The sequence below is a fragment of the Carcharhinus amblyrhynchos genome, chromosome 12, assembly GCF_965287045.1.
Source record: "Carcharhinus amblyrhynchos chromosome 12, sCarAmb.v2.hapA, whole genome shotgun sequence".
Taxonomy (NCBI): domain Eukaryota; kingdom Metazoa; phylum Chordata; class Chondrichthyes; order Carcharhiniformes; family Carcharhinidae; genus Carcharhinus; species Carcharhinus amblyrhynchos.
This window is the reverse complement of record NC_137335.1, coordinates 1293199-1309337: the sequence shown is the minus strand read 5'-3', so window position 1 is coordinate 1309337 and position 16139 is coordinate 1293199. Positions and strand designations below refer to the sequence as shown.

At 40.9% G+C, this 16139-nt stretch overlaps 1 protein-coding gene across 6 annotated transcripts in view; it reads right to left on the bottom strand.

Annotated features, from left to right (window-relative positions):
- The window catches only part of ehbp1 (EH domain binding protein 1), a 302265-nt gene that overhangs the window by 41996 nt on the left and 244130 nt on the right, over positions 1 to 16139 (bottom strand). For all 6 annotated transcript variants that reach the window (XM_080199948.1, XM_080199950.1, XM_080199951.1 and 3 more), the window contains 3 exons: positions 10142 to 10280; positions 9847 to 9956; positions 8764 to 8887 (listed from right to left, as the gene is read on the bottom strand). In XM_080199948.1, coding sequence (XP_080056074.1) covers positions 8764 to 8887; positions 9847 to 9956; positions 10142 to 10280 — 373 coding nt within the window. The remainder of the gene's footprint in view (positions 1 to 8763; positions 8888 to 9846; positions 9957 to 10141; positions 10281 to 16139) is intronic.

Below are 16139 nucleotides of genomic sequence, written 5' to 3'. Positions count from 1 at the left end.
GGAATGATAATCCCTGCAGCTGTTTTTGCTTACGTTATTGGTTAAATTTTCAGTAACCATGAGCATTATTAGAGCATTTCAGTAATTAAGAGTTGTTATAAAGTGAATTCTCAAACTGCAGATTAGAAAATTAAACTATTTCCTGATTACATATTAATGGAACACAACAATAGCAGTTGCCATAAGCTTGGAAGGCAACCAAGGGATAAATCTGTGTACTTAATTACCATAAACAATGGCTGCATAGAAATGAAGTTTTATGCACATTCCCTTCTGTAATATGTCTGATATCACTACACACTTGACAATTCTTGTTCAATTATCTCTATTATTTAAGGCACTGTGAACTGCTCCATGTAAATAAATTAACCACCCCAATTACTTTCAATTCATTGAGGGACACCATAATGAAAAATGTCAAGAACTGCATACACTTACAGAACTCATTTCCGAAGATACCTCTAGATTTTAAACAATATTTGTTGGTAAGTAAAACTAAAAAAAAGACTGACAACTTAAAGTTGCGTGCAAACTGCTCTTTGATCTGATTTGCTCCACCTGTTTAATTTTGCTCATTCTACAAAAAATAAAATTTAAATTTGCTTCAAATTTGCAAAGATGCCTAAGTTTTTTTTCGCATGAGTAGAATTCCCTTCAATTCCACTAACCACCAAAAGACCCACAAAACCAAAAATTCACACATCTTTCATACAGGACATTAATTTCTAGTACAGATCTGCCTTACTGACAGAATCCACAGTAATGAAGCTATTTTGTGATGGACAAATGGCATGTTTTTCAATATTCTTTTCATTAACAGCCAAGGTGGTTTTTGCAGTGCATCAGTGCGGAGGCAATTAATGTAGTGCTATTGTAGAGCTGGAAGTGCCAGCAACTTCATCCAGAGTTTTTTTGAGGGTAGGGAGTTGCCTGGCCAAAACATGAAACTGGTGTAGTCATTGCACCGCCCAACCAATAACGAAGAAACAACCTACAGAAATGGCACTTCCAACTACTGGGAAGAGATTTACAACTAGTTCAGTATTATTTCTCAGTAACAGACATAGAGAAAAGTCACTTAAAAGTTCCTAAGACTTGTGACATTGCAGTGGTCATTTGCAATTTTAGCGTTCCATGAAAATATTGGAACAATTCAACAGCAACTGTATTAAGCATCACTAAATGTGACACAACACAGCCTGCAGAATCAAAATCAGGTTGCCCATGTTTAAAGGAGTAGAATATTTTAAACAATCATATTTTTGCAATTCAGTAGTAAAATTTCACAGTAAATTATTTAAATTGTCAGACTTTATTACAGGTTTCTTTACTTAAAATTCTATTTAGTACACTACATAGAACTACAATCAATTCCAATATTCTGAATTTGTAATTTGATACATGAAATTGTGATATTAGTACAACATGTTACAGGTACCAGTTTGTCTTGTACCTAGCTGGTGGCTAATATTAAGCTGGAAAGTGTAGAGCTTTGATACGAAGCATTTACATGGGGGTTCCTAGGATCACTTCCAGTTTAGCGCTGGGTCAAATTGAGGTAGCAATAGCATACCCTTTAAATGTTCTTTCTAAATGCTTTACTCCATTCATCAAAAATACAAAATGAGTTTTTTTTAAAAGGAGAGTTAGCAACAAGAAGCTGCAGAAGCCAGCTATCTATTTTGCACTGTTAGACTGGCCTGCAAAATGCTACAGATAATGCTTACCGATCCAAGCAAAGCTTATTCAAAAGCACTGACTATTCCTCATTCATGATATTGTGAAGCTAAGTATTATCAGTTTATGATTGCAAACAAATATTACATTTTTGAAACTTCCTCCAAAATATCTTCAAAGGTAAATGCATATTCATAAAATTGTGGGTATTTGTTCCAAGGAAAAGTATTTTTACTGATATTAACTTTCAAAAATCAACTTGTAATTTGTTTTTTGTAGATCAATATTGACAATAATACCTGGATTTTGGGATTTATTTACTAAGCCTAATATATAAAGCTCAAACTTATGACTTGTAACCTGAGCTATCGCATCATGTAGGAAAATAACAAACTCAGGCTCATGGCCTTGGACTCTGTCATAGTTTATGGGTTTTGTATCAAGTATTCTTTTAGGTTCAGGGTCACCATTGACTCAAGTAAATCTCACATTCGTTCCAATCTGCAGCACAATGTTTGCTTCCCAACACCTAGTGAGAAAAGAGCACAACCCAGACATCATAACATTAAACTCTGACTATTGAATAGCACATACTGAGATCCTTCTTGGAGAGGAGAAGGCTAAGAGGAGATTTGCTAGAAATGTTTAAAGTCCATAGGGGGCCGTTCCCGCTCATAAAAGAATCAAGAACAAGAGGGCACAGATTTAAAGTGATTTGAAAAAGAAGCAAACATGAGGTGAGAAAAAACTTCTCATGGTGAGTGGTTCAGGTCTGTAATGGACTGCCTGGAAGTTTGGTGGACACAGGCTTCATTGAGGCATTCAAAAGGGCAATGTATAAGGTTATGGGGAAAAGATAGGAGTATGGCACTAGTCATAATGTTCATTTGTAGAGCCGGTACAGACACAATGGGCTGAATAGCTGCCTGCTGCACCTTAACCATTCTGTGATTCTGAGTCATAGCTTCAAACTATTACATTTTATTTAATTAAAATAATAGGTATGATCGATTTCCCTACAGAAATGGAAACCAACAAATTACAGAATCTCTACAGTGTAGGAGGAGGCCACCTGGCCCATCAAGCCTCACCAGCTCTCCGAAACGGCATCTTATCCAGGTCAAACCCCATCCTAACTCTGTGCATTTACCATGGCCAATCCACCTAAGCTGCGCATCTTTGCACGCTAAGCAGCAATTTAGCATGGCCAATCCACCTAACCTGAACTGTGGGAGGAAACCTACACAGACAAGGGAGAACATGTTTACTCCAAACAGAATCAGCCAGAATTGAATGAAGATGCAACTTCACATCAGAGAACTTGTAAAAATATGCAGAGCCTGAAAGAGAGCACAATAAGTGACACAGTGGTTAGCGCTGCTGCCTCTCAGCACCAGGCACCCAGATTCGATTCCGGCCTTGGGTCACTGTCTGTGTGGAGTCTGCACATTCTCCAAGTGTTTGTGTGGGTTATCTTCAGTCTCTTCTTCACAGTCTAAAGATGTGCTGGTTAAGTTGACTGGCCTTGCTAAATTGCCCCTCAGTGTCAGGGAGATTAGTAGGGTAAATGTGTAGGGTTATGGAGATAGGGCCTGGGTGGGATTGTTGTCTGTGCAGGATTGATAGGCCAAATGGCCTCTTTCTGTACTGTACGGAGTCTATGAAAGTGACAGAGTGAGAGTGAAAATAAATGAAAGTGAGAGCTAGCAAACAACCAAGAACAAAGAATAAAGAACAAAGAACAGCATAGCATAGGAACAGGCCCTTCTGCCCACCAAATCTGTGCTGACACAGATGCCTCTCTAATCCAATATGTTCTTGCCTCTACATGGTCCTTTATTCCCTGCCTATTCATCTGTCGATCCCAATGCCTTTTGAACGTTGTTATAGAATCTGCTTCCACTGCCTCCTCCGGCAGTGCGTTCCAGGCATTCGCCACCCTCTGTGTGAAAAACTTGCCCCCTATATCTCTCTCAAACTCCCCCCCCTCATTCTCAACCTATCCCCTCGAGTAATTGGCCCTTCGACCTTGGGAAAAAGACTCTGACTATCCACACTATCCAAGCCTGTCATAATCTTGTAAACCTCTATCAGGTCCTTCCTCATCCTCTGATGCTCCAATGAAAACAATCCAAGTTTGTTCAATCTTTCTTCATAGTCCATATCCTCCAAACCAGGCAACATCCTGGTAAATCTCTTCTGTACCCTTTTCAATGCGTCAACATGCTTCCGGTAGTGTGGCGACCAGAATTGTACACAATACTGTCAACAAAATAAAAGAAACATCCTTCTCAATTATTTTGAGGGAGGGCTGTGTCAGAGGCTCAGTCCACTGATGGTTAAATATGGTCATGGGCTTACAGTGAACTTTCATGTGACAACTGCTTCCCAAGGCCTAGAACATAAGAGCGCAGAACAGGCCCTTCGGCCCACGATGTTGCGCCGACCAGTTTTTTAAAAAAAAAACATTGACCCACTAATCTAAACCAATCCCTTTTCGTCCATAAACCTATCCACAGATCTCTTAAACGCCCCCAAACTAGGCGCATTTACAACCGCAGCAGGCAGGGCATTCCAATCCCTCACCACCCTCAGGCCTTTATCAGCTATGTCCCTGCTGCACTGATGGATTGGTATGACTCCTTGATTCACGCAATGAACAATCTCAATGATGAAAACTAATGATACTACCTCTGTATGGATAACACCCTGAGTCAGCTTAAATCAAATTTCAGGCAACTGACTTGTTGAGGAAATTGGCAGAGAAGAGTTCAGGGATAAGTGGGTTTGCCAGCATTGTGAAACAGACTTGGAGCAGTTGACCTCTCACTCTGCTGAACTTTCTTTCCCTTGGAGTTCACAGGACCATAGTCCTCTCTATGTCTCTTATTTTTCAAGTCCCATTGTCACCGTTACATGGCAATATTTTTCAAATCAATGGAAAATCAAAAACGGTACAATGAAAAACCAGGAACTGATGTTGTAGAATCCATTCTATGCTGTTTGGTGGAGACCAATTTCACCCCCACAACTCCAACTCAGTCAACAGTGTCAAATCCAATTTACTCACATTTCCAAAATGCTCTCAGTAGCTGGGTTATCTTCTCATCAAGGCCAGGCCAATTTCAAAACCACTTCCTTTGACTTCAAAATTGTAAATATGCAAAAGATCAAACCACCGACATTTCCACATTCCCTAAGAGGCAGCTCAAGTGCTTGACTGAAAAACACTTCCTGGGTTCGGGAATTTCACTCTGCCTGCTTGGGGGTGGCATTAAAAAAGGAAAGAGCAAATAATCTTAAATGGAATCAAAAACTGCTTATTACTCTGAACTTTTAAAATCTAAAGATAGGCACTTAGCATCTTGGAAAGCCATCTAACTGCAAGGATACTGGGGGTGATTCTCCCACTCATCGTGCTGCTCCAGCAGCGCAACATAAGAACCAGGAGCAGGAGTAGACCATCTGGCCCTTTGAGCCTGCTCTGCCAATCAGTAAGATCATGGCTGATCTTTTCGTGGGCTCAGCTTCACTTATCCACCCGCTCACCATAACCCTTAATTTCTTTACTGTTCAAAAATTTATCTATCCTTGCCTTAAAATCATTCAATGAGGGAACCTCAACTGCTTCACTGGGCAGGGAACTCCACAGATTCACAACCCTTTGCGTGAAGAAGTTCCTCCTCAACTCAGTTCTAAATCTGCTTCCCCTTATTTAGAGGCTATGCCCCCTAGTTCTAGTTTCACCCACCTATTATTCCCTTCATAATATGTTTCTATAAGATCTCCCCTCATTCTTCTGAATTCCAATGAGTATAGCCCCTGTCTACTCAGTCTATCCTAAGCCAACCCTCTCAACTCCGGAATCAACCTAGTGAATTTCCTGTGCACTGCTTCCAATGCCAGTATATCCTTTCTCAAGTAAGGAGGCCAAACCAGCACCTTACGCAGTTGCAACATAACCTCGCTGTTTTTAAACTCCATCCCTCTAGCAATGAACGACAAAATTCCATTTGCCTTCTTAATTACCTGCTGCACCTGCAAACCAACTCCTTGTGATTCCTGCACAAGGACACCCAGGTCCCTCTGCACAGCAGCATGCTGCAATTTTTTACCATTTAAATAACAGCCCATTTTGCTGTTATTCCTACCAAAATGGATGACCTCATATTTACCAACACTGTACTCCATCTGCCAGACCCTCGCCCACTCACTTAGACTATCTATATCCCTTTGCAAATTTTCAGTGTCCTCTGCACACTTTGCTCTGCCACCCATCTTACTGTCATCTGCAAATTTTGACACACTACATTTGGTCCCCAACTCCAAATCATCTACATAAATCGTAAACAATTGCCATCCCAACACTGGTCCCCAAGACACTAGTCACTGATCACCAACCAGAAAAACACCCATTTAGCCCCACCTTTTGATTTCTGTCAGTTAACCAATCCTCTATCCATGCTAATATGTTACCCGTAACACTGTGCACCTTTATGTTACGTAGTAGTCTTTGGTGCAGCATCTTGTCAAATGCCTTCGGGAAATCCAGATACACCACATTCACAGGTTTCCCATTGTCCACTGCGCACGTAACGTTCTCAGAATGGGTCGGGAAATATGAGCGGATGCTGTTTAGCAGCTCCCCTCTGGGCCCCACAACGTCTGGGGCCAGGATCTGTGCCGCAAAAATCAGTGCCAGCTTGGCCCATGGCAATGCCCAAGGGGCACCTTGGCACAGCCCACTGGACAGTGCCAAGAGGGCAGGGCCAATCGGGGGGGGGGGGGGGGGGGGGGGGGGGTGGAATTGGTGAGGTTAGGGGAGCCTGCAGCCACTCTGCACTTGCAATCAGAGGGCTGATCGGGGCTGTCCTGGAGCTACCCAGGTAGCCAGTGATCCGGGGGGGGTTGTTGTCGCATGGCAATGCAGGGTGGTGAGGCTGGCCAGTGATTGGGAGGCTGGCAGTACGAGGCTACTGTGTATGTGCTGATCTCCGATTTGACAGACGTGCAATGGCCTGCTCAGCGCTAGGCTTCCAACTTCTCCAGCGGGAACAAGCCCCACTCCCAGATTTTCAATGTGAATTTCCCCAAGGCACTCTGCACAGTGTGGGAGAGATTCACCCTGCTAAAAAAATCAGCAGGATTTACCCCCCCGCATCCTCCCCCAAAGTGATTAAAGGTAAAAATTCAGGTGCAGGGAGCAGGGTTGGGTGAATGGCCTGAACCGGAATGGTGAGGTCCAAATTTCCCAGATATTAGACCAGCAGACCATAAGATACAGGAGCAGGATTAGGCCATTCGGCCCATCAAGTCTGTTCTGGCATGCAATCATGGCTGATAAGTTTCTCAACCCCATTCTCCCCCCTTTTACCCCATAACCTTTGATCCCCTTACCAATCAAGAACTTATCTATCTCGATCTTAAATACGCTCAGTGATGCAGCCACCATAGCTCTCTGTGGCAATGAATTCCACAGATTCATCACCCTCTGGCTGAAGAAATTCCTCCTCATCTCAGTCCTAAAGAGTTGTCCCTTTACTCTGAAGCTGTGCCCTCAATCCTAGTGTCTCTTACTAATGGAAACATCTTCCATACATCCATTCTATCCAGGCCTTTCAGTATTCTGTAAGGTTCAGTGAGATCTCCCCTGCTTCGTCCTTTCAAACTCCATTGAGTACAGACCCACAGTCCTCAGACGCTCCTCGTATGCCAAGCGTTTCATCCCTGGGATCATTCTCATAAATCTCCTCTGGACTCTCTCCAGGACCAGTACGTTCTTCCTTAGATACAGGGCTCAAAATTGCTCACAAAATTCCTGTTGTGGTCTGACCAGAGCCTTATAAAATCTTAGCAGTACTTCCCTGCTTTTGTATTCGATTCCTCTCAAAATGAATGCTAACATTGCTAATATTGGAGCTGGGAATGTAATGGAGCCAGCACATTAACCCAAGAGCAAAAACTAAACGGGATTGTGGCAGAAACAGAAGAGGATGATCGAGGCACTGGGTCTATAGGTGATCGTGTTGGATGGAGCGATGGGTGTACGGAAGTAGACACTGACTGGAAGCATAGAGTGAAAAACATTTACGATCAGTTTCTTTAATGTAGGGTCAAGTGGATCACTCCTGTTCCACCTGGTTCCACACTCAGGGAAGCTACTTGCAGGCAATCATAGGGATGGATCCCCTCAATAAAGCCTGTGATGGTTTTCCCTAACAGCCAACACCAATGTCAGAGAGGAGACCTGAAACCTAATGCCTTCTTCAGGTATGCACAAACGAAACGACATCGCATCTGTCCTCACCAAATACAGTGGGACACATTTTTGGCTGCATATATGATGCAATTCCTGCTCTCCATCTTGGCAGCTTTGGTTTCTGTACGGTGCCCCAAAAAATGAGGTTTAAATGTTTCAGTGACGTTAACTAGGTAAAGGGCTGTACCACATTTCCGCTTGGTTCCATTGTCCTATTCCCTTATGTCTAAAACCATGGCATGTTCTTTAAAACCACTATCTTAATCTAGTATCTACAGAATACAACTTGTGTATGTTGTAATACATTTGCGTATCAGGGCATCGTGTTGTCATACTATTATTATAAAGGAAGCTGAAAATAACTTGGGATTCTTCCGACCTACTCTTGTGAAAAATAATTGTTGAATATCTATAACAGCACTCAAATTTTTGCTGTTTAGTCAACACAACCTTCCATTTGCACCGTATATGGTTTCATGCAGTACTTGGCTTCAGCAGGCCAAATGTTTTCCTCGGAATCAGTAGAACAGTAGAGATCTCACATTTTGCTGCAGCATATCAATGAGGCACGGATATGTATTCCAGCTCTGCATGGATGAACACACTGTTCAATAGTGCTGGCTCACACAGTATCAGGGTGAGTTATCACTTCCCATGAAGGCACTCTTATCACCAGTGCCCAGAGAGGTGGCTGCGACTCTCAGTCTTTCATTTTCAAGGCAGTTTGCTGAACATTCAGGCTTCAAAGATTCACACTTTCAAACTCTATAAGAGTTTGTGAACACTCAATTTGCCAAAACTGTTTACAGTGTAATTGGGCACCGTACCTGTGTCCATGAGATAGCGCAGACGCTTCTCCACCACTGCAGCCCGTGTGTCAATTTGCTTCTGCTCATTCTCCAATGCTGCCAATTCTCCGACAACATACTGACTGGTGTCTTTGAACCCTTTCTGTGGGCAAGAAAAATATCACTATATTAAACAAAATCTATAATACAATTATTAAAAGAAATGCTTTCCTTAATTTAGTGAATACCGCAAAAAATATTTTGGTGCTTACAGATTTTGCCTAAAGTGCAGCTGACTATTATAAGAATTCCCAAGAAAAAGAAAGTTAAATAAGCGTATGATTTTTTTTGGTGTTAAAAAAAATCATGTTTAAAAATGCTTTCCCTTATTTTAAATGAATGCTGATGTAGCCTGTTGGGTGCATTTTCAACTTAATGAACTACAATAATCACTGTAAAATTTTAGGAAAAAAGACCCTAGTTAGGCTAATACATTATCCACCCTTTTTCCTAATTTTTTTTAGCATCAGTCCGTCAATAAGTTTCCTCCGCCTTGTCCATCAGTTTTTCCCTCACAAATCAATTTTACAGATGATCAGCCCATTTTCCCACTGTGCTGAACCTCCCCATTAATTAAGTGAAAAAATTATCATATATATTATATTAATGCAAACATCATTCAGCTGGTAATTCACGGCTGATCTGTATAATGGAAAGGTTGAACACCCATTAACCCATGCCAACAAAATGGGTTGTCTGGGAAATTCGAGCAGGTCTCCTGTGACTTTTCCTTCCAACTGAAGCTTGCAGTATCTACTTTTGTAATAATTAAAATCCTCCTGGTAGATCAATACTGGAATCTCTTTATGGGAAGTGCCCTGATGGAAATGTCTCAAGGATGTTGAGGCTGTGCTAGTCTGAAAAAAAAATCATCTTTTATCTGACAATTATCACTACACTGCAGACTAATTCAGTGGTGCACCCCTTTCGCTTTGCATTGAAAATGTGCGAGATTGACATCTGCAAACCCAACATCTCATTTTTTAACCAATAAAGACAGCATTTCTTTATATGGCCAAGGAATAATCAGCAATCACTAAACCAGAGAAAAATTAAACATACACTAAGTACTTCATCTTCTGATGGCTTTCTCAGAGTTGTTTCACATATTTCCGTTCTTTCCTCATTTCCTTTCTTTGCATCTTCTTGTATTGATCTCTGCCTTTTAATCTCTTTTTTAAGGAAAAAAAAAGCAAGATGTTCAGAAATTGGTTAAAATTATCGACTCCACCTTGAGCACAGGAGTTGATTTATACAGAGGAGTTTAATTTCAGAGTCATTAAAAAGCTTCTCTGACAGCTAAAAAGAATTAAATGCTATATAGCATTTTAACATTCTTATCTTATGAATTCCTCACCTGGTCTGCTTTCCACATACTGACTAAATGACTGAAGATGGGTTCGTCTCACAGCGGAATCTTTATTGAACACCACAGGACTTCGCAAACGCTCAGTGTCTATACGTAAACACTCAGCACGATGATCTTCCATTTCATTCTGCCAGGAATTAACAATTTCCTCCCATCATTATTCAACATTTGTTTAAATCTATATTCCACTTCAATAAAGTAGCTTAGTTCTTATACATTTGTAAAGATTAACTACAGAACAAAATCTTATATTTTCTTTGCACAAAGAATTTTAAAGCCATGTGTTAGATCTGCCCTAAACTAAATACTAACATTGAAAATAAATCACTTTGTTCCATTATATTAGCCTGCTATTAAATTCAACAAGAAATTACCAACTTACCTACTAGTTTCTCGCATTTCTTCAAAAAGAACTAACATGTAATTTTGTGCCAACTGAAGTAACCCACTATGATAGCCAAAGGTTAAAGGGTACTGGCAAAGAGCGTAGACAAAGAAAGAAAATTTGTCAACTTCAATGTTGATGTCGAAATTTTTATTTGATTTATAAAAACTTAAATAAACTCATTTTCAGCTTCCGTTTTCTAGGGCTCCAATATTTATGCATCTGAATCCAGTGTAGCATTTTGTCAAAACAAAATGTTCCCAGAGGACCCAACAACTATGGTGTGTGGAAATAGCAGATACCAGGGTATGTTGTACCCAAAAATATTGCATTCTGCTGCTAATCTTGTATTATTTCTAAGTGTTTTGAAAGTAAATAGAAAAAGGCTGAGATGCATGACTAATAGCTTAGCCTAGTGAATGTTGAAACTGGTTATCAAATGCTACCAAGGCTGTGCCCTTCCTCTGCATTAAGACAATCAGTAATGAGGGGGTTCTCTAATGGCCTATTCTCTTGCCTTAAGGAGGTGTGGGATACAGAATTCTCAAGAGAAGGTAACAGTTTACCCTCTCCTACAATCACAGAATGCCTCATTTACAAATATCTAAACTGCTTTACAAATGTATTGAATCTGCAGTCAATTACTCCCGGTGAGCAGAACTGCTCTGGGATTATATTTTAACCTAAAACAAAATTCTATCCAAACTGAACCTCATCAAAATAATAATAAACATCAAGACTGGCTGGTGTTACACAGAAAATGAATTTTGTTAGGCATAAATAATGTAACAAAAGCATTGCACCTACCTGCTTCCTCCCTATATAAATCTGAATACAGACCAGCATTTTTCAACTTTACAGCAGCTTGTGCCAGGGTATTACAACTCACAACACAAACAGCCGAACAGAAGCTGGGGTAAATAATACTGTCGTAAATTGATGTAGAATTATGAGCCAAAAAGTCAGAGTCTAATTACTGGCAAACTGGATTCTACGCTTTCCCCAAGAAAACTCAAACAGCAACAAAACACAAAAACAAAGGGGCTTTTCAAACTCACTTAGAGCATCGTTAAATCTAATAAAATTCATTACCTCCATGACATGTTACTAAGGCCTGACGTTTGTGAACAAATACAGATCATTCTACGCCCAGTAAGGTGTAAAAATATCAGTGTGATTAGCTAGCAAATCCCATTTTGGGAAACCTTTTTATGGCAAGGGACTTCTGCCACTTTACAAATGTATTCCTCTAAGCTGGGTTAATTCAGTTAGCTTGCCAATCCATTGTGTTTTCCTCAAGCCAGCTTCGTATTGCATTAAATCCATTGCAGAAAGCTAAATTGAATGAAAAAATCAGACTTGATCTGAGCTCCTCTTTGTTTAAAACAAATACAAGTCTTCTGCTACCACCTCACTTTCATCGCTGGCATATAAGAACTGATAGTGTAAAGGAAAGCAATGAGAGTCATTGTTTCTCAACTTCAAAGACCCTCCTATGGAAGGAAATCCTCTCAGTTAGCACTGGCAGTCTCAAAAGGTATTGCAGGTGGGTGAAAAGTTAGACAGGCAAATTTGCTCCAAAGCCAGAATATAAACAAATAATTTACTCTGAAAACTCTCCTGTTAGACTGCTAGAATGCTTTGCTCATTTAACTGCATGCAGTGCTTATGTTAAACAACGTGCAAAATTAAATTCACCAAAATCATGGAAACTGCATAAGCTCCATACAAACTTTCGAGCAGTAGGTTTTCACTTCATCCAAGTTTAAGAAGGACATGTGACACAAAGGCGAATCTTTCATCAGTTACATTTGTTAACGTCACGGAAGCCATTTGTTTCAATCATGGATAAGTGGAATCAGGAGACATTGGAGCAGAATTAGGCCATTTGGCCCATTCAGTCCATTCCACCATTCAATAAATTATGACTGATCAGATATGATAATCCTCAACTCCATTTTCCCGACTTTTCTCCAAAATCCTCGATTCCCTTACTAATTAAAAATCTGTCTATCCCAGCCTTGAACGTACTTAATGATCCAGCATCTGCAACCCTCTGCAGTAAAGAATTCCATAGATCCACTGCCCTCTTAGAGACAAAATCCTGTTCATGTCTGTCTCCCCTTACTGTTCTCTGGTCCGAGATTCTCTCACAAGAGGAAACAACCTCTCAGCATTTACCCTGCCAAGCCCCCTAAGATTCCCATATATCTTATTGATGTCGCTGCTCATTTTTCTAAACTCCAACAAAATACAGGCCCAATCTACTCAACCTCTACTCATAAGGAAATTCCTCCATACCCTGGACCAACCTAGTGAACCTTCTCTGGACTGCTTCCAATGCCAGTACATACTTCCCTAAATAAGGGGACCAAAACTGTTCACAGTATTCTAGGGGAGGTCTAACTAATACCTTGTATGGTTTTAGCAAGACTCTTCTACTTTTATACTCCGTCCTCTTGGAAATAAAAGCCAACATTCCATTTGTCTTCTCTATTACCTACTGAACTTGCATACTAGCTTTTTGTGATTGATGCACAAGAACCCCCAAATCCCTCTGCGCTGCAGTCTTTCTGCAGTCTTTCTCCATTTACATAATATTCAGCGCTTTATTCTTCCCATTAAAAGCCATAACTTCACATTTTCCTACATTATATTCCATCTGTCAGTTTTGGACTACTCACTACTTAATCTGTCTACACCTCTTGGTAGAATCTGTTAACTTCACCATTTGCCTTCCCAGCTATTTTTGTGTCAATCAAACCTGACAACCATACATTTACTTGTCTCATCCAAGTCATTTATATTATAATTCTGATGCTAGCACTGATTCCTGTGGCACTCCACTAGTTATAGGCTGCCATCCTGAACATGCCCCTCTTATCCCAACTCTGTCTTCTATTAGTTAAGCAATCCTCTATCCATGCTAATATTCTACTCCAACACCATGGGCTCTGAACTTATTAACCATCCTTTTTTGCTAAACTCCATTCTCAGTCCACTCCAGCTCCATTCCCTTGTAATTAGCCTTTGTTAAATTTAGCCCAGTTGTTTTTGACGCAAATTTCTCACCCTCAAACAGAATGCTAACTTCTACCATGTTATGGTCACTGTTTCCTAGGGGGAATCTTTTACACTAATAGTTTGGAACCATAGATCAAACTTCTCCTTATTACTGTTCCAATTAATATTATACTCAAATATTGAATCCACAGTAGTTGAACATGCTAAGAGGACAATCTTCTTTACATAAGAAAGTTTACAAATGGCAATAACTCAGTAAACCATAAAGATCTACGAAAACAGGAGAAATTAGTACACAGGTCTTGCTTGCAGAACATTATCTTGCAGACCTGAAAACTCACACTGCCAAAGATATCCTGCTTGTATATGCAAACCTACGAAGAGACATTGGTAATAGATTGACATAGATAGATGCTACTACAACACTCTCTAACACCTCTTCCTCCGTAAATCTCAATCCCCCTTCAGGACAGAAACAAAATGAAAGTTCAATTTCAACCATACAACAGTTTATCAGGAGCTCTGCCATTACATCACAACCTGCACAGCACCACTGGTGATTCATCAAGCACTGCTGGCTTTTGTGTCAATTGAGCAGTATCCGCAGGCAAAGAACAAGGCTGAGAATCTATGCCTGAATGTTCCTCATCCACTCCCCCAGTAGAGTCTTGTGCAACAGGAACCACTTCCTGGTGAATGTCTACAATAGCATTTCCCTCTGCCATACTATCTGAAGCCTTTGCTGACTCGGAGTTAACAGATATGATCTTGGTGTCTACGAACATCTCTTCTGGTATGCAGTTTCACCACCCAAGATACTGGACTACTTTGGTTTTGAATTATTCCTAAATAACTGAATACTACCAAAGTTCTAGATGTAAACATGATCATCTGTGTTGAACTGTCTCTCCTTTTCATGGTAGTCTCTGCTTCTCTTGTTTTTTGCCGACTCTTGCGCTGAGATTTGGATGAAGCAAATCCAAATGAGTCTTTGGTCTTCTACCTGACAATAATTCAACTAGATAGAGCCCTGTTGTTGACTGTGGCGTGATACAATACTGGAACAAGAATCGTAAAAGTCCAATTCCCAAAATATAACCTGCCATCTGCTCCAATCCCTTGTTCAAAGTTTGAACAATTCACAGCTAAACCAGGTGAAATGGCACAGTACACACATGGCGTATATCATTCTTTTGCATAAATTAATGAAACAAAACACTTGTAAACATGGTGCTATTATCCAAAACCATTATCACGGAGGCATGGTGGCACAGTGGTTAGCACTACTGCCTCACAGTGCCAGGGACCCTAGTTTGATTCCTAGCTTTGGGCTCTGTCTGTGTGGAGTTTGCACATTCTCCTCATGTCTGCATGGGTTTCCTCCAGGTGCTCTGGTTTCCTCCCACACTCCAAAGATGTGCAAGTTTGGTGGATTGGCCATGCTAAATTGCCACTTAGTGTATCTTATAGAGACATATAACAATGAACGGGCTAGATAGGGTAGAGGTAGAGAGATTCTTCCAGCTTAGAAAGGAAAAAAGGACTAGAGGGCACAGTCTCAAAATAAGGGGGGGGTGGGCAGTTTAGAACAGAGTTGAGGAGGAACTTCTTCACTCAAAGGGTGGTGAATCTCTGGAATTCTCTGCCCGTTGAAGTGGTGGAGGCTACCTCACTAAATATATTTAAGTCACGGGTAGATAGATTTCTGAGAGACAGGGGAATTAAGGGTTATGGGGAGAAAGCGGGAAAGTAGAACTGATCCACTTCAGATCAGCCATGATCTTATTGAATGGTGGGGCAGGCTCAAAGGGCTAGATGGCCTACTCCTGCTCCTATTTCTTATGTTCTTAGTGTAAGGGATTGGCAGGGGTGGAGCCTGGGTTGGGATTATTGTCAGTGCGGACTCGGTGGGCCGAATGGCCTCCTTCTGCACTGTAGGGATTCTAAAATGAGAGAATCTCATAACTTGATGCTGTTTCTCTATTGTAAATGAGCTTTAATGATATTCATGATATGTGCTTCTAAACAAAAACATGTGATTCATGAAAGGTTCTGCAAAACCCACATGAAGCCTTGACCATCCAACAACTCCCAAGGATGAAGTGGTGCTGGTGGCACCATCTTCTGGAACAGGACTTCACCATGTTCTGCAAGTCCAGTTCCGGATTAGGCCAAAAAAAATCCAGATAAACTTTTCATTCTAGAGGGCATGACTTGTGAACAACCACTTTTAACTCCCACAATATGGACCTTTCCTGTGCACCTAACTTAACCTAACCTAGTAAGCGATTACCTTTTAAAACCTTTAAAATCATTTAAAATCATTTTTGCGGGCTTTTTCGCGTTTACTGCTTTAAGAGTACAAAGGGAGTGGCTCGCGGGGATTTGTGGGTAAGGAGTTTCTCAAACGGCGCTAGGTTTAAAAGGAGGCCTGCTGTCGACAGTGGGCAGTGGAGTGAGAGGGAAGCAGAGTGGGCTGTTAGGGCTTAGGAGAAAAGGGCCAGGTAAGTTTGACTTCAAAACTGTGTTCAGTATTACTAATGGGGAATAATGGAGGGGCATGTGATGTGCTGTTTC